Source organism: Saccostrea echinata, unplaced genomic scaffold, assembly GCF_033153115.1.
Source record: "Saccostrea echinata isolate AGI-Se365-2 ecotype Australia unplaced genomic scaffold, CSIRO_AGI_Sech_v1 ptg000030l, whole genome shotgun sequence".
NCBI classification, from domain to species: Eukaryota; Metazoa; Mollusca; class Bivalvia; order Ostreida; family Ostreidae; genus Saccostrea; species Saccostrea echinata.
This window is the reverse complement of record NW_026889779.1, coordinates 4575248-4593273: the sequence shown is the minus strand read 5'-3', so window position 1 is coordinate 4593273 and position 18026 is coordinate 4575248. Positions and strand designations below refer to the sequence as shown.

At 33.6% G+C, this 18026-nt stretch overlaps 1 protein-coding gene and 1 pseudogene across 1 annotated transcript; one reads left to right on the top strand and one right to left on the bottom strand.

The window, feature by feature from the left end:
* The first annotated feature begins 13566 nt into the window (after positions 1 to 13566).
* LOC133196134 (uncharacterized) lies at positions 13567 to 16027 on the top strand (annotated as a pseudogene).
* A 93-nt stretch (positions 16028 to 16120) lies between these two features.
* LOC133197130 (putative nuclease HARBI1) lies at positions 16121 to 16870 on the bottom strand. Its single transcript, XM_061332986.1, has 2 exons — positions 16759 to 16870; positions 16121 to 16512 (listed from the first exon to the last, which is right to left on the bottom strand). The coding sequence occupies exons 1-2, from the start codon at positions 16868 to 16870 to the stop codon at positions 16121 to 16123; spliced, it is 504 nt and encodes a 167-aa protein (XP_061188970.1).
* Between the last annotated feature and the right edge of the window lie 1156 nt (positions 16871 to 18026).

The window sequence follows — 18026 nt, the reverse complement described above, 5'->3', positions numbered from 1 at the left end:
TTTTTGAAACAAAAATCGGAAAGTTTTGAAGAAAATTCCTGTCTCTTTATGCGTATATCAAATTCATTCTGTTTCAAGGGGGCAGTTTTTCAGAACAATGGGGATTCCCTATTTGAAAAACAGAAAACTTGACTTATTTTGCTATGTGACTAATTTACACTTCTTTTAATGGCAAATTGGTTGTCGATATGCATTTTGCAAATATTGTTCTACATTGTGCTGCATATACTTGTATCTGAAAAAAATTAAGACCGTTTTCTGTTACTTAATTTTTTTCTTTTAAACTGCTACAGCTTTAGGGAAAATATCAAAAGAACTGCAACACCCTCTTTAAAATTTTGGCTTTATTTCAAGAATACGAAGAATGATTTTTTTTTTTACCTTTTCTCATTGACAAAAAACGCAAATTAGAATTGCATAAAGAAAATTATAACAGTTGCTTTGTTTATTAATTCTTAAAATCTGGGCCAGGTAAAGAAAACTATCTTTTCTTATACTTTTCTACAGGGGTAAATTTAAATAAAAAAGAATAAAGTGCACACATCCGAGAATTAAAATACTCATATAATGATTCTTTATGATCTTTATTCCAATGCCTGCAGCACTGAGTTACTTAAACCAGAGACATTTATGTTTCTGCCTAAATTGTGCTTTTAGGTAAAATTTCTTTTCGTCGAAATTTATTTATTTATTTATTTATTTTGAATAAGTTCTGTTTTATTTTTCATATATATATATATACGGCATTAATTATCGATTGACTAAAGTGCACATAAAAGTAAAGTTTTTGCCATTGTATATATGCATTTAATGTGAGTTGTTATTTAAATGTTTTCACTGTTTTCTTTCGTCAGTAAATCTTGGATCCACGCCTTGGCTTATACATTCAATATGCCATGTTTTGTGTATTTTGATCCCTGCGCGCTGACCATCGTTTTACGCAATAGCCTAGATACAATGTTTATGTGTATAAACCGTTAATGAAGACCCACCACCACCCAAGTGATCCTACCTCTATTACTCTTAATGAACACTGGTGTAGTTTTACTTTAAGATGGACCATTTTGTTTAATAATAAGACAGACTTTGGTCAATTTTGTTTACATCTCTATATTTAGAAATCGTGCCATCGTCATTTCCTTTGCCAGACCAACAGCTTATCAATGGCAGCTTACACTAGGGCTTCACTTCCGGTGATTTAAACTTAATGTGTCATCTCCCGAGGGAGATGAGTCCCAGGGCTCGAGCTTAGCACTGGTTCTCTGCCCTTGATTCCAGTCGCTGCCGCTAGGAATTACAAGTTTTTCAGGGCGCTTGCGCCCGTTAACCAATGTCAGGGTACCAGTCTAGGCTCGAGCTGTGATTCGCCATTTGCGCCAATTGCGAATTTTTTCCAAAAGTGGCGAAAAAAAATTCAAAAGTGGCGAAAAATTTTTTTTGTTTAGATATACATGTACCATAGAGAAGTGTGTGTACTCCTGGCTATCTCCTTTGTTTATTCAATGTATACGGATTAGCCCCTTTGTTTATTTAATGCAAGCAGACATGTGAATTCAGGGTGTGAAAACTCCCTGAAACTTACAAAACAATGTACATGTTGGCAATCGCGTCTCGCTTAAACGCATACATGTACAGCTGACTAGGTAACTTTAGCCTGGAGCAGTAAGGGGATACAAAATTACTTGAAATAATATAAGATGGATTAAACAAGGAAAGACAAAGTGTTTTGGGCAGATGAAGTTAGTTAATAAAAGATTTTAATCAATAAAATCTGGATCTATATAGATTGTTTTTTAAAACCGAAAGTAGGAAAACATGACGAAAATTGCAGAGCATGGCTGCTAATTTTACCTGATTAAAATCAAAATAGTGTGTTCATTATACCATAAACTGACAAAGAGTGAAAGAGATACTGGCTTGGAAACAAAACAATACTTTTGTCAATTAAGCTGAATTATTTTCAATTATATGAATACACATATGCATACATATACACCCAGTGTCCAAGTTGTTAAATTAAGCCAAGTTTTAAACCTGATTTTAATTACTTCTTTTCACAATAAAATGTTGATATGATTAAAATTTTAACTTATTATATTATTTTTTTCATTTAAAAAAAGTGTCATATATCTTTACTAAGTCTGTAACCTCCCTCCTCAGGCTAAAAAAAAATGTTATGAACAAGAGGACATCTACTGTCAAGAGTTGGCTAATATCAGTATCAAATTAATTGTATAAATGTAGAAATAATTCCTTTATTAGTTTTGTAAGTGGATACAACTTTAAATTTTACAATTTTAAAACAATGCCTGCGATATAAACAAATTGAAATAGTGCTGTCCGTGGAGTGTTTAGCATATATACATTTGCTAAGACGATATGTAAAAATGCCATTCCTTTCATCGCGAAAAGTGGCGAAAAATATTTTTGCTCCAGTGAGAGCCCTGGAGATGACAATAATGACTCCCGTAGATTAATGACCGGGGTCATTTTTCCACATTGAGTAATGACCCCCGTTCGTTATTCGACGTTGAAAAATGACTTTTGTCTGTAGAAAAAGTGCCTGGGATCTCCCTTAAAATCTGCATACCCTACGTGAAGAAAAATGACTCCCGTAGAATAATGACTCCTTGTAGATTTTTTCTTAAGGATATATATATATATATATATATATATATATATATATATATATATATATATATATATATATATATATATATATATATATATATATATATATATATATATATATATATATATATATATATATATATATATATATATATATTGTTAAAAAGATTAAGAATTATAAATCAAAAACCCGTAAATCAAAGTGCTCACTTGAGGTATACGTAAATTTAGGATAAAAAGGAGATGTTTGGTCTCATTAAATGGTATGTCTTTTATGATAAATTGACAACATTAATTGACTTCAATCTACACTATCTGGAAATTCTTCCATTTTGATTTGAGAAATGTATCATTGTTTTAAGAATTATATACAGTGGCGCCTCGTTTATCCGGACGCCTCCGTTCCCCACGAAATCGTCCAGATAAATGAATCATCCGGATAAGTGAATCACTTCTAAAAAAAAAAACCCTCTCCACGCATGTAAATATTGGTATCAAATGTGAAGGCAAAGTAAAAAAAAAACTTTAATATTTTGGTTTATTGTTTTATTTTATAGTTTTAAAAGAAGTAATTAATAAAAGAAAAAATATATTTAAATGTAATTTATACAATGAAAAATGGATAGGCAATTTTATGCTGAGACTTTCTTTTTTAAAACAAGGAATTTTATTTGCTCTTTGGCATGTGACTTCATGGGCTGAGCAATTTTTTATCTACTGTTGTTTTATTTCGCCATATTTTATAATTATTGAAGCTCATATGATATGACAGAGCTGTTAAGCATCATCAATGAAAATATTCAAATATAAACTAACCCCGTATATATTCTCCGTATATTCATTACACAGGGGTACTATAGTAACTGAACACTGCAAGCTATTTCAAACACGTGCAATCAGTGAAAGTGTTGTACACATTCAACGTAATCACAAGCAATCTTCATGATAATCAATATTTTTTTTTACAGATTCTAAGTTGATTTTCAATCATAAAAAAATACGTTGAAAAACATAATCAATTTCTATACGTAACGCCAGTTTTATATTTCTTTTCTAATTACGTACGTTTATAGACGGTAGTGCATTAAATAGAGACATTTCTTCAATTATGTACCTTTTGAATTCGAAACTGTCTTATGGGAAAAAAGCGTTTCAAATTAATACATTTACATTTTTAGAAATGGAAAACCGAATTTTAAACTAACGCAATCAACATGATCAAGACCATTACGAAATCGCTCGTAATTTATTGTTTATTTTATTTACAACTCTCCAAAATTCTCATGAATTTACAAATGTATATACGGTTAGCAATATTATTTTCAACGAATTATTATTTAATTAATGCACAGTGTAAGCCAAATTCTTCGAGCTCCATAATAAACGTGATTTAATTGGGGTAAACACACGCTAATTATAGACACTATTGTTTGTAGGTCACAGTTAACCGCCTTCAAACTGACTGCATGGCCAATGTTTTTACAACAATTAACACTACTGCAAGATAAGTGTGAAAAAGTCGTTTTTTGAAAAATTACCGTCCGGATAAACGAGCCATTTTTCAATGAACTATTACATTTTGTAGAAGAAATCGACCGTCCGGATGCGGAACGCGAATTCCGGATTAATGAGACAAAATAACGTGGAAAAAATCGGTTCCCAAAAAATATCGTCCGGAAGGTGAAGCGTCCGGATAAATGGCGTCCAGATAAACGCGGCGCCACTGTATATATTTTTGATTTTATATATATTGCAGAGAGAGAAAGAGAGAAATAGAGAGAGAGAGAGAATTGTTTAAAATGTCTATCTACCGGTTAATCAAGTGATTTTAACAGTGTACATGCATGTAGTTTTCGGACATATTACAAAAGTATCTTATAATTTGAATAAGAATTGTGCAATGTTTTAGATACTTTTGGTACATCTTCATTAAAACCGAAAGAACAAGCATTAATTAAATATCCGTTGTATAGGGCAAACAAAAGTGGAGATTCAGGCAATTTTAACCTATACTGCAAGTAAAACTTCCATGAAACCCAAGAAACCCCAAAGGAATGGAGTCAATGAAAACTTGATCATGCAGATATCCATATCTCGTCCCCAAAGTGCAGTTCATCCATATGGTTTATACATGAAGCATCTTTGGTTTTCTGGATGCTTTCCTTTTTCAGAGAAAGTGATAAATCTTGCATAAATAAGAGACATCAAATCGTATCGAACAAATATGTAATTCGCTAAGTTGTACAATCCAGTTCGTCGGAACAATTCCGATCAAAAACAATTAAATCTACTTTCTTCTAAGTGTATTTAATTTTTCCGAAGGAAGAACTTATTTGTCCACACAAATATCTTGTTAATCCGAACGAAGAACAAATTTTCAGAACATATATCAAATTCGTCCGAATAATTATATTTTTTCCTGGGTTTTAACGGCACCATACTATTGTACTATATTTCGTATCTATAAAAGTTATAGCCTTCATTGATTTTTGTAAAGTTGGAAAAGTTATTAAGATTCTAAAATTACAAAATATATAACCTTAAAAATTAGAAAAAAAAAGGGGGGGGGGATAAATGTATTTGTAATAAGGTCATTACAATGACCCAGGAATTTTCGAAATGCTGATTTTGATAGGGACTGTTGAAAACCCTGAGACATTATATTATTTGTCAGTATCCTGCCTCTGTTTAAGAGTTGATCATACTCAGAGCGTGCTCTAGCGTACCAGATAAGTTAGCAGACTTAAACACGATATGCAGGATAGCGGAATATTACGACATAAATGCGTGTAAGAAGTTGGCGATGGAAAAGCCGATTCGGACGTCACCCCGTTTATCATATAGTTTTATTAGTTGTTAGTTGACCATAAGCGTTGTTTAATCAGTAAAATATCCAAAATATGAAACAGATGATAAAAAAGATTAAGATAACATTTTTAACCAAAAACTACCGTGACGCATCTATTGTGCAATTTTTATTGTGTGCTTTCAGAAGCTCCAGATACTAAAAATAATTTGTTTTGGACTTTGAGAAAATTGCAATCTTATCGTACAGTTGTGTACAGTCTGGATATATCTAGTTTATATTAAACATAGAGTACCTGCCATATTTCTCCAGGAAAAACGTTCAGAGACATTAAAGAATTAGAAAACAGAAACCACTGCATGTCTTTTAAGTACATTGGGAAAATTCGTGCAAATAATGTTTTCAATTACTTTATTTTGGTGTTACATAATGTTAAAAATACTTTATTTAATTTCGAATTATGTCATTTACTGTACATTTTCATTTATTCTACTTATCATCGAAGGTCAGATCACTCTAACCGCAAAAACTACCACTGAATTAGACACTTCTTCAGTGGACAGTGTTTAGAGCTTCCTTATATCACAATAGATGAAATATGAAGATAACGCACCGGAATCGAAATCAGAAGAGAATTACATGGAAGCAGAGCAATCAAGGACCTTTAAAAACATTAGAACACAGAGGTGGGATCAGTTGCCATGGAGGATAACTAAGCACCCCTGTGGGCTGGTTACACCCACTGTTCTTGTCATGATCTAGCAAACGGAAAAATTCGTAGACAATTCAGTGTGAAAATAATGGCTTGAAAAATTGTATGAAATACGTCAGTAAACATTCGACTTAACGATCGATTGTATCTGCCAACAAGGTCATAGTGTCGACCATAGAATTTTCGAAATGTTGACTTTAAACGAGACTGTTGATATCCTTGTATCATCAATTTATTTGTGAATAGCTTGCCTCGTTTTAAAATTGTTCGTGCGAAGAAAATGTTATAATTGCGTATCCAATCAACTGGTAGGCATAAACTCCATTTGCAGGTGATAATGGCATATTATTTAAATACTGCATATAGATGAAACATTGAACATTTTCACCCCAAGAAAACCACTGTCAACTGAGACGCAGCCAAGGTTGACAAAGGTTTTCGAGGGGTGAAAATTTTCAATGTTACCCTCAACTACATGCAGTATTTATGAATTATACTCAATGTTTTAATATTATACTAATACAAATACACAACTTGAAGCGTGCTTGCATTCATTCCTCGCAGTCATTTTTTTTTTATTTTGCATGGATCCCTCGCATGCAGTCATTTTTTTAGGGGGGGGGGGGTGGTTACCCGTCTTCAAGCAATGTTGACTGTTCCTATGATCTATCATGCTGCTTTTAACAAATGTTTCTCGACGAATCAAATTCAAGTAATTTACATGGAAGTATAATACTGGTACATAAATAAGGAAAGTTGACGATAGAAAAGTTGAAGTCATCAAGGTTATCATAAAGTTTTGTTGTTAGTTTGCAATTAGTGTCCTTCGCTAGTAAAATATCCAAATAGGTATAAGAGCTCTTAACATATGCAATACTGTTATATTACATCTTAATTGCGTGTTTATCAAAATTAAAAAAAAAAAACAAAAACAAAAAAAAAAACGCACGAGAATTAAACGTAGGAACCCACACCTTGTCATTAATCACCTCTTTTTAACTTTGTATCATTCATTTGGGCTCATTTCTTAACGGAGGTCAATTTTTTTTTATAGGTTGCACATGTAGAAAACTGACCCCTAGGGTTCATTTTCTACAAAAAAAATTGCATTTTTCTATAGCTGGAGGGTCATTTTTCAACGTCGAAAAATGATCCCTGGTCAATTTTTTTACGGGGTCATTATTCGTCACAGGCGAAGAGATGCATATTCCTCCACCAATCACATCTGATGTTTGTATGGAGCGCAGCGGAAATAGCCTTGGTTTGGCGATTCCTTTGGATGTTTTTAATCGTTTGAAGCCAACTTGTTTCGTATACGAAAATTACCTTGATACAAAATAAGACTTTGAATGGGATACAAAAGATTCCGGTTGGGGTTATAAATGAAGGATAAAACCAGAGACTTCCGAGTATTCCTTTCCGAGTTCTCTGGTTTTATCCTTCATTTATACCTTTTTTATCCCATTCAAAGTCTGTATTTGTATCGAGGTTATTTTCGAGGAATAAATGAGTGGTATACAATCAAGAGGCTCGACCAGAGACGTCTGAAACGATTAATTTGACAAGAAAAAAGTATTTCGAAGCGAACAATGTCATTTTAAAGTAGGTTAATGATTGATATATTAACAAAATACGAGCTCGAAGCGAGGTGCCTGAAATTGAGTTAGGTACCTTGTGGTAAAAATAAGTAGGGGGTGCCCCGTATACGAAACAAGTGTCTGTGTTGGAAGCACTTCATAAATTTTCATGAATACGCTAGGCTCTTGATATTTAGACACAACTAAACAACACAGACCTCCATATTTGTATTATGAGATAAACAGGTACCATAACCAATGCTCATTAGTAATAAGTTTTCTCAAAGTGTCGTTCCTTAATTATTTCGATTTTCAAGAGACACTGGGCACGCCTCGTGTCTCTTAAAAATTAAAAAAAATTGAGGAACGACAGTTTGAGGAAAACCGATTACTAACTCACACTTGTTATGGAACCTATATTTATTTAAGATGCTCAACAAAAGAAAAGTCACACGTACCGATAAGTTGTCAGATTTAAAGATTTCTTATTTAAAATGATAAATCGAAGACGGGCACTAGAAAACGGAAAGTCGGACCATTTGGTAACATGTTTTATTCACAGAACATTTTCTCACTCAAGGATCACTACATAATAAGTATCAATTTTTTTATCTTCTGGCCGTGGAATTATTGGAGTTTTTCCTACAAGCATCGTGCACTTGTGCATCTCTTAAGAAAACAAGAGATCCTCTTTTTATATGGACTCCACAAATTAATTCATTTATCACATGCATTGACCATTTGACTTGGAATAATTTAACTTCATCCTCTGACCACCTTAGAATTTCAGACATCGACTTAAGGGTCGATAACATTGAAGCGATGGTGCTAATAGCACTATGACAATGATGCGATGGCGCGACAATGCGATGACGATGGTGCGATATCACGATGGAGAGATAGTGAACATCGCTACATCGTTCTCGTACCATCGCGCCATTGTCATTGCACCATCGTATCATCCCTATCGCACCATCGTGTCACCGCGCTATTGCTTTATCGTGCCATCACATCATTGTCATCGCATTGTCGCGCCATCTCACCATCGTCATCGCGTTATAGCACCATCGCTCCATCGAAATCGAATTATCTCGTCATCGCACTATCGACCCAAACCTCGATGGTGTGATGATGCAATAGTGAACTACATAGCCCTATCCGGATTCCCTGTCATCCCTCAGATCCTCAAATGGCTTGATTTATTTTTAATTCATCGCTTTAGCTAGATTGAAACTGAAAAGCGAATTAGTATTCTGTATATCTTGATCTCAGCACCGTTATAATCTTACAGCTACCTTACAGTCCTTAACCTTGGTCTTTTGACCAGAACATGATGTTTCTCTTGTCAACTCCACCCCTTTAGCAATTTAAAACGGCGTTCCATACATCGTGTTCACAAAGGAACTTTCAATCCTCAAAGGTGTAGGTGTATTCCTCTTGTCACACACCTTTGTAGCTGGTTTAAGATCAAACAGCACTCTACATATCCTTAGCTTAACTTTGGTAAGAAGATACCCTTACTTGAAATTTTGATGATCAAATGAATGGGCTTGTACTCCTGGTCACCCACTTTGTTAAGTTTGAGAAATAAACTAAATATTTACACATCGTGTATAAAACACTATAAAAATAAGGGTAACTCTGAGCATCTCACGATTTCTACCTTGCTTTGGATTGGGTCTAATTTTGTCAATTGTCCGAATTTTAAAATTATTTACGCATGAATAATGATCACATGTCAAATTTCAATCTTTAGTCAAGACGCTTTCCAATTTTCATGGATTTCACTCAGTCCAATACATTGAAAATATGTCATTTTGTGGTTAAGATATCTTATTTTAGAGGAAATCTGCATTAATTTTCCAAACGCCATTAATATCAAACAATTAGAAAGTAAAAGATTTAAGCGATTTAAAGATACTTTAAAATATTGTTATGTAGTGTTTTTTTTATTTTTTTTTATTTTGATATATGCAAAACTTAAGGCAGGCTGTATTTATTCAAAGCAAACTGAAATGTGTGTGTGTGTGTGGGGGGGGGGGGTCTTTTTCAATCTTGTGGCTTTGACCTTGAGCCCTGTAATGAGTCGACTTGTCTTGCTTTAGTCATTTGTAAGCTTTTTATGAAGTGTAAGATCAAATGGTTACATTTTATATCAAGTCCAAAGTATTGGTTTGAAGTTTCCCCATTCTTTGGGGAGCTTCGATTTTTTTTTAATGTATCCTTGGTCACCTACTACCACTGAAGCAAATGAGGTCAAACAGCCTTAGTACTCCATTGTGTTCACAACATTGTTAAGCACGCACATACAGACGACTGATACTACAGTGTATAGCAACAATCCCATTGCAATTTGTTTATTAGCAATAAATGCTCTATTAATGGTCTGAAAAGCAGAAAGTTCCGAAAAATTATTTTCTCTGCAGAATTCAACTTTAAATTAATTGATTCCTAAATCTTCTCTAAAATTCTATTTCCTTGACATGAAACACATATTGAGTAACTTGATGACCATCTTTTGCTGAAAACGTCGACAATATGTCTTAAAAACTTCCTGAATTATCCAGCACATAGGAAACTCGAGGCACATTAATTCAGTGAAAGCTGAAGACAATCTTTAAAGGGAGCATATTGATGAAAATTAAATTTATCAATTTGTAAACAAAAAAAAAAAAAAAAAAAAAAAAAAAAAAAAAAAACTCTGGATATTCTAATCCTGAAGGAGAGGTCGTAAAATTAAGTACCGTGCAGAGTAGGCGTGCTCTTTAAGACAGTTCCAAAACGGGTAAAAACATGTGAGTATGGACATTGAGTAAAGTAAGATGACTGTGAATAACCGCAATCCTGGCCTCATTATTTTTACGTAGGTAATTAACGCATCAGAAAAAGACAGCAAACTGGAGCGTCTGCAGAAACAACATATATCCAATCTTGTCAGATAATTTATATAATATAGATACACAGAAAAGGTGAGGAATTATATTTATATTAAAATTGTTCTTATTTGAATGTTAAAAAACTAAATTCGAAGAAAATGTCATATTATATTTTTTTCACCATTAGTTCTGATGATAGTTCTAAAACTCTGTAAACTTTAAACATATTTCTTGGAAACATTGAAGGTTTAAACCACATATGAGCGATGGAGTAAGCTCAAGCATTTCAAGTAAGTGTACACGTTATTGCGTTTCTCTTCCACAGCAGGGAAGAGTATTAGGCTTGTCGTGAGTGTCTGACTCGATGTCTATGGGCACAAAATCGTGGCTTGACAATAACTAGACCCATTAATTTTTTTTCTTTTTTATTCCTGGACATCAATAAATCAAACTATTGGCATGATTACAATATGTACTTTAACTATAACCAAAATTGTGAAATTCATGCCCCCCCCCTCCCTTAAGGTTAATTGGGCTAATTTAGTCGTATATTAAAATGCATTATTTTAATTAATATAATTAGAAGTACTCCTTTGTACTCATAGCATACGTATTTTGGCTGAATAACTACAGTATAATGAGTACTCAACCTTTTCCCTAAAAATTTTGAAATTCATTTCTCGTTGGTCCTTGATTCTGGCCTCAGGGCTAATTAATACTAGACCGTCTACCAAAATTATAAATTCATGGCCCCTTTGCTCATGGTTTAGTTCCCATGACTTTGTTGGTTCTTAAATATTGAAATTATAATACACATTTTAAAATCTTTTTTATTCATATAGCATCCAGCAATGTCTAGCAGGCAGTGTTTGCACGAATAATACATTGAGTACTTCACCTTTTACCGAAATTTCAAATTCATGGCCTTCAGACGCCATGATTTGTTAATCCACCCAAAAACATACATCTATAAAAATATTCTTTTCCGAAGGACATACGACATCGCGTTCTTGACCCTTTACCTAAATTGTAAAATGAGTGCCCCCTGGGTCTATGGTACAGGTCCAAGGATGGGACGTGTATATAAAATCAGACATTGAATATATATAACACCTTTGAAAATATTCTTTGGTTATAAGAATTTAGCAGAAAATCTGTTTGCATTATCAACATTAGTAGTGTCCCTTAGCCATTTACCAAAATCGTAAAATCCATGGTCTCTTGGCCGATGGTTCAGATCCAAGGATGAGTCTAAGTTTGTCATATATTGAAAACTCATTACGTGTCATTACTCATGGGCATCTAGCTGTCATATTTTTTGCCTGATAATATAAAGCAGATATCCCCCTACAATAAAGCGCAACATCTGAAAAGGATATCCTTATTAACACCACTCATTCCACATTCCGAATTGTGTGAAAATCAAGGTTATTTTCAAAAGTTTGTTTTTACAATTTATTAATAAATATTTCAGAATAACATCAGTTCACTTTATCATCAAAGGTAAACCCAATTATAGTACAAGTGTATGCTTAGTCAGACAGAATTCTAAAAGTAGTACATTAACATTCTGAATTTGAAGTATGTATTTTCATTTGTTTTAAACATATTGTGACGGTCACCTGAGTATCATGAGTTTCTCAGCCAAAGAAAAAAGAAGTATAGGTACGTAGGAATAAACCTGCTCCAAAATGTTAACCTATTTCAGTCATTCAGAAAGAGAAGTTCAAATGCTGTGCACGGCCGAATCACATCTGGTAGTGTGCAACATTTGATGCGTTAGGAAGGAAGTTTTGGTCAGATTAGAGCTTATAGTAATTTGTGAATCAACCTACTCCATAAACTTTTCCCGGTTCATGTGTATCATCCATGTACGAGACTTATAGTTACTTAAGAAATAAGGTATCATTTTAAAACATCTATCGGGATATAAATACGGGTTGGTCACGAGATCAAATTCCATAAAGCCCGAAGGGCTTTATGGTAAATTTGATCTCGTACCAACTCGTATTTATATCCCGATAGATGTTTTAAAATGATACCTTATTACTTATATTTACATTTGTGACTTAATCATATTATATATTAGCCTGATTATAACCTTTAACGCGTGAAATGTTTTATTTTTTCAAATCCAACGGCACAAGTTTGATCTATTGATTGCGCGTCGACCCTTTATGACGTCACTGAGAAATTACGTCGATTGTTTATGACGCGAGGAACCCGTGTTTATACGGATATAGATACGCGTTGCTTTAAATAGTGTTATATAAAAGAAAACATTTGCAAATGTAAATATTTGGGAATGAACTTACTTCAAAAACTCTAACCTGGCCCCGGGGCCACGAACGTTTTATTTTACTCAACTCAAATCTGAGTTTAACTCTAAGTTTTTTACTCACCTGAGTTACGACTCAAAAAAGTGTGCCACGAAAGTTAAAGCAACTCAACTCCGCTGAGTAACAAAACTCAAATTATTTTTTATGATGTAAGTGGCCTTGGCAATGTAAATAAAAGAAAAATAAATAATGAAAAACATAATCTCTTTGTTTTCCTTTTGAATCTACCTCTATAATGCAAATTCACATAATTGTGACGTAATATTTTTTGTTTTGATGACGTTGCATACTACGGAACGGCTGTCTCACCAATATGGATTGATTGATTGTATGTTGTTTAACGTCCCTCTCGAGAATTTTTCACTCATATGGAGACGCCACCACTTGCCGGTGGAGAGCTGCAAATTTTGTCCTATACTCGGCACTTACGGCCATTGAGCAGTGAGGGATCTTTTTCGTGCCAGCACCTACTGCGACACGGGACCTCGGTTTATACGGTCTCATCCGAAGGACCGGTCTCCACGTCCCACAGTGGGATTCGAACCCGCGACGTAAGGATCGACTCCTTACTTCGCGACTCTAGAGCAGACGCTCTAACCACTGCGCCACGCGGGCGACCACCAATATGGAAGAAATGGATGTACTGTATGATATCATAGTTGAAAATCCTTCCAAAATTAACGAAACAATATTCGAGGCTGTCGAAACTCCCCTCGCAGCATCCACTCCAAAAAGGAAACCTTCCTGGAGCGACTTAGAACAGAGTGTTTTAATTGAATTTGTTTCAAAAAATGAGCAGAAACTTTTTGGAAAGTTTAAAGGACCGGGGAGGGGAAAAGTATAGAGAGAGAAGCTGCCTGGGAGGATGTAGCAAGAGCTGTAAACGAGTATGTTTATTTCAAAGAATTATTTATAAATTTTCTTACCTTGATAATTTATTTAATACATTTTAAAAATTCTATAAAAAAAAATTCTATAAAGTTTTAAATTATTCTTGCTTGTATCTTGTTAAGTTAAATTATAGATTTATTTAATTTGTGAGATTTTTATTGAGTTAATAACGCGTCATCTGCGAAGACTATATATACAAATAGAAAGTGCTCAGAAAAGAAAAAAAGAAAATAAATGTCAGGTCCATTTTCCATATAAACTTAGCATAGTGATAATATATCATACAGCAAATGGTTTAGCATAAAAGAGTGTACTATTTATAACCCGGGCTACCCTTCCCCTTTTTAAAGATTTTCACTGAAACAAAGATTAAAGCGCAAGGAAATTTTTTCAGTTAATTTAATTTACTTTTCATATTGATATTTTTTAAGTGTGAAAAAACTTGCAAATTACTTATGTGTGTCATTGAGGTGGATTTGATGGGCGCACATGCACCCCCCCCCCTCCATCTAGGAAGTCTTCATAAAACTTGTCATATTCATTTCATACTGAAGAGTTGCAAGTATTGAGCTATATTTCTTTTCACAACTTATTTCCGGTTTATTTCTGTTACAGAGTAGGTATTTACTTTCGGACAGGGAAGGAGGCATCAAAGCAGTATGCCAATTTGAAAGCCAGAGGTACACATCTAAAAATCATTTACTTTTTGTTATTCTGACTATATTCTGAATACAAAGCACATTTCAGTTAAAAAATCAAACTTTGTCTTTTATCTTTATAGCATCGTTTCATAATATATATGTACATGTATCGGTAACAGGCGCGGATCCAGGAATTTTTTCCAGGGTGGGTCAATCCGCAATCAAAAAATTTCCAACCTAGAAATGTCTTGACAAGCAAAAAAAAAACAAAACAAAATACAAAAACAAAAAACAAAAACAAAACAAACCAAAAAAACAAACAAACAAACAAAACAAAACAAAAGCAATCTAAAATCCATTTCCCCAACGTGAAAAAAATTGTGGTGGTGGTGGGGTCCACGTTTTCTAGAGGGGGTCCAAATTCGTTTTTTACTTGCTTCAGTATATGCTTTTAATAACTCTGCAAATTCTGGAACCCCCCCAACCCCCCTCTAGATCCGCGCATGGGTAACGCTCTTTTATTTACAACGGAGTCTCTAAAAGAAATAATGAGTTTGACAAGCTAAAATAAATTTTATTATCATTATTGTTCTTAACGTAGCAAAGGACAAACTGTCCCAAATTAAAAGACCCAAGACAGGTGGAGGTCCAAAGCCCCCATCACCAACCCCTGTTGAGCAAGCCATGTTGGATACTTTGGAGGGAAGGCCGTCCTTGCAGGGATTAGACCCAGGTTTTGATTCTGGTGGTAAGAATACTTTCTTGATGTAAATGAAATACATGTAACCACCTTTAGTAATAACCTTAATACTATTTCGAGAGATTTTATATTGGATATACGCAGTTCGAATTACCTAGTAAATCAAGTGAAAAAAGCATGTATGTTTATTTACTAGACATATGAAAAGAATACGTACATTTATTAAAATCCTCAACAGATTTTTCACTTAAAAATCGTGCGGTTTTTTTTTTTTAATTAATTGATTTATTTTTTTGGAAAAGAGGTCAAAATCCTTGCACGAAAGCACAAAATAAAAGTGTTAAATCGTATATATATATATTTTTTTTATATTATTTTGCATGATAATTATTGTGTTATATTAAGGAGAGGGACTAGTAAGTTGATAAAACTTGTTTCTGATCCTTTTGATTGTCAAAAAATATGTTCAAAACAAACAAAAGTGTTACAGGTTGCTCAAAGTTACTCATATTTTTATTTTATGTATCATTGAATAGTTACATCATTCTGTTTTAACAGAATTAGAGAAGGAAAGGGATCAGGTGGCATCCATCTCAACATGCAGCGAGGGTCAAGATTCATCTTCAAACACGTACACCTCAGTGCCACCTCGCTCTAATAAAGAAAACAAAAAGGAACAGAGTTTATTAATTCTACAGAAAGATCTTCTCAAGACAGAAAAGAGAAAGTTAGAGTTAGAAATGGAGCTGATGCATTTGAAGAAAAAGAAGATGTTAGAAGAAGTTGAAGTTTTAAGTCTAGAAAAAGAGAAGCTAAAAGAAGAAATATTGTTATTGAAGTTGAAAAAGAATTAAATAAAACGTAGTTTTATAAATGCAAATAAATCATCAATGAAATTTTATTTTTTAGTATATATATCTATTTAAATATCGATTCTATTTACGTATTCAATGCCCAAAAAACACATTGGCGATGTGATCTCTAACATGCTTTCCTTCGTGTTGCCCTCCTACCGCAGGCAGAGCCACCTCGTCGATCACTTGACCTTGAACAGTTGGTATCGGATCTACAATGTCATGTCTCTCAATCCCAAGATTGTGGAGAACTGTGCAGGCCACAATGATAGCGCAAGCTTTGGCGGGCTCCACCCGTAAACCTGTCTGTAGACAAGGAAACCTCCTTTTTAGGATACCAAACGCCTCTTCTATAACTACTCTCGTGCGACATAAGGATGTATTAAACCTCTCCTGTGCTCTGTTACTGGGAGTCAAATATGGAACCATGAGGTACCTCTTGAGAGCATATCCTGAATCACCCAAAATAATACCATTTCGCGCTCCTGTAAGCATAAAAATTGTATGTTCTGGATGGAAATTAAAACAAAAAATATCAGCAGTTAACTCCAAAAGTAAACCACTTTAGAATGCCCTTTTAAATACCGTTTACTCGCAAATTTAATTTATATGTTAATGTATGACTGAATATTCTCCTCCCTTTTGAAGCTAATTATTTTTTTAATCATTATTATAATAATTTATATGTCATAGAAAAATCGCCTATTTCAGTTTTCTTATTTATGCCTTACCAGTTTCGAAGAGTCTAGCAAGAGACGATTCTCTAAACACACGGGAATCATGTACACTACCCGGCCATTTTGCAATGCAGTTCACAAATCTAAACGAGGCATCACAGGCCATCTGAAAGAAAGTAAATTTACTATTCTTTTTTCTTTTTTTTGGGGGGGGGGGGTTGCAAGTACAAAAACAAGTTATGTTTCTGCTAAATCTTACAAACAAGAAAAAAATGATACATGTAATATATTCCCTCGATTATTACATATAATATGTTATATTTTCAAAATCAGTCTGACCATCAAATTTGCGACAATGTAAATGCATACAATCTGAGAAAAGCATGTCATTCTTTAAATTGATCCTTATCCTTATCTCTCAATCTTGCCATAGACTAAAACCACGTGACTATCATCAGAAGAAACAATTGTATATATTCTATGAAAATGTGATCTTAAGGACTTTGAATATCATCTTGAGTAGAAAAACAGATGAGCATAACAAAAAATCATTTATTATAGGTATTGGTGCCCCCCCCCCCCCCAAAAAAAAAGTTCTATGGTTAAAATATTATATTTATACTTGTAATTGTACTGCAAAACCTCTTAATGTGCGATATCACACGAGTCGTTTTCATATAAAAATAGTGAAAAAGAGAAATTTGGCAACCAATGAAAACGATATAATACGACTTAATTACGATACTTTATTTTCACCTGCACATATAAAGCAATTGAAAAATGAATTAGTTAGGGAAAAAACATGTATATATAATTACAATAGTTTATATTCACCTGCACATTTAATGCATAATAATCCTTTCTGCACACATATTCGGCCTCGTTCTGGGCAGGACATCGAATTCGAATTAATTAATGTGCCGTCTACACAGTATACCACATTAGGAAAACCTTTTATAAAATTAAACAAATAAAATGAAAAAAAAACAATAATAAACGTATCAGTGTTCACATATTTACTAATCATCAGTATATTTCAAAATATTTTAAATTCGATTTTTTTTTGGGGGGGGGGGGGTGATAATAACCTTTTGTCTTTTCTTTTCATCATTAATTAAAATATTTATTCCATATTTGGCCAGAATGAAAAATTAGATAAATTATTGGAAAAGACATTAGAAAGAAAGAAATTATCAATAATTCATGCAAAAATCACGAGTCAGCTACATGAACACAAGTAAAAAAGATATATAGCACCTGACTTAAATAATATTATATTTATATTTAACCCCCCACCCACCCCCACCCCCCAATGTATATAT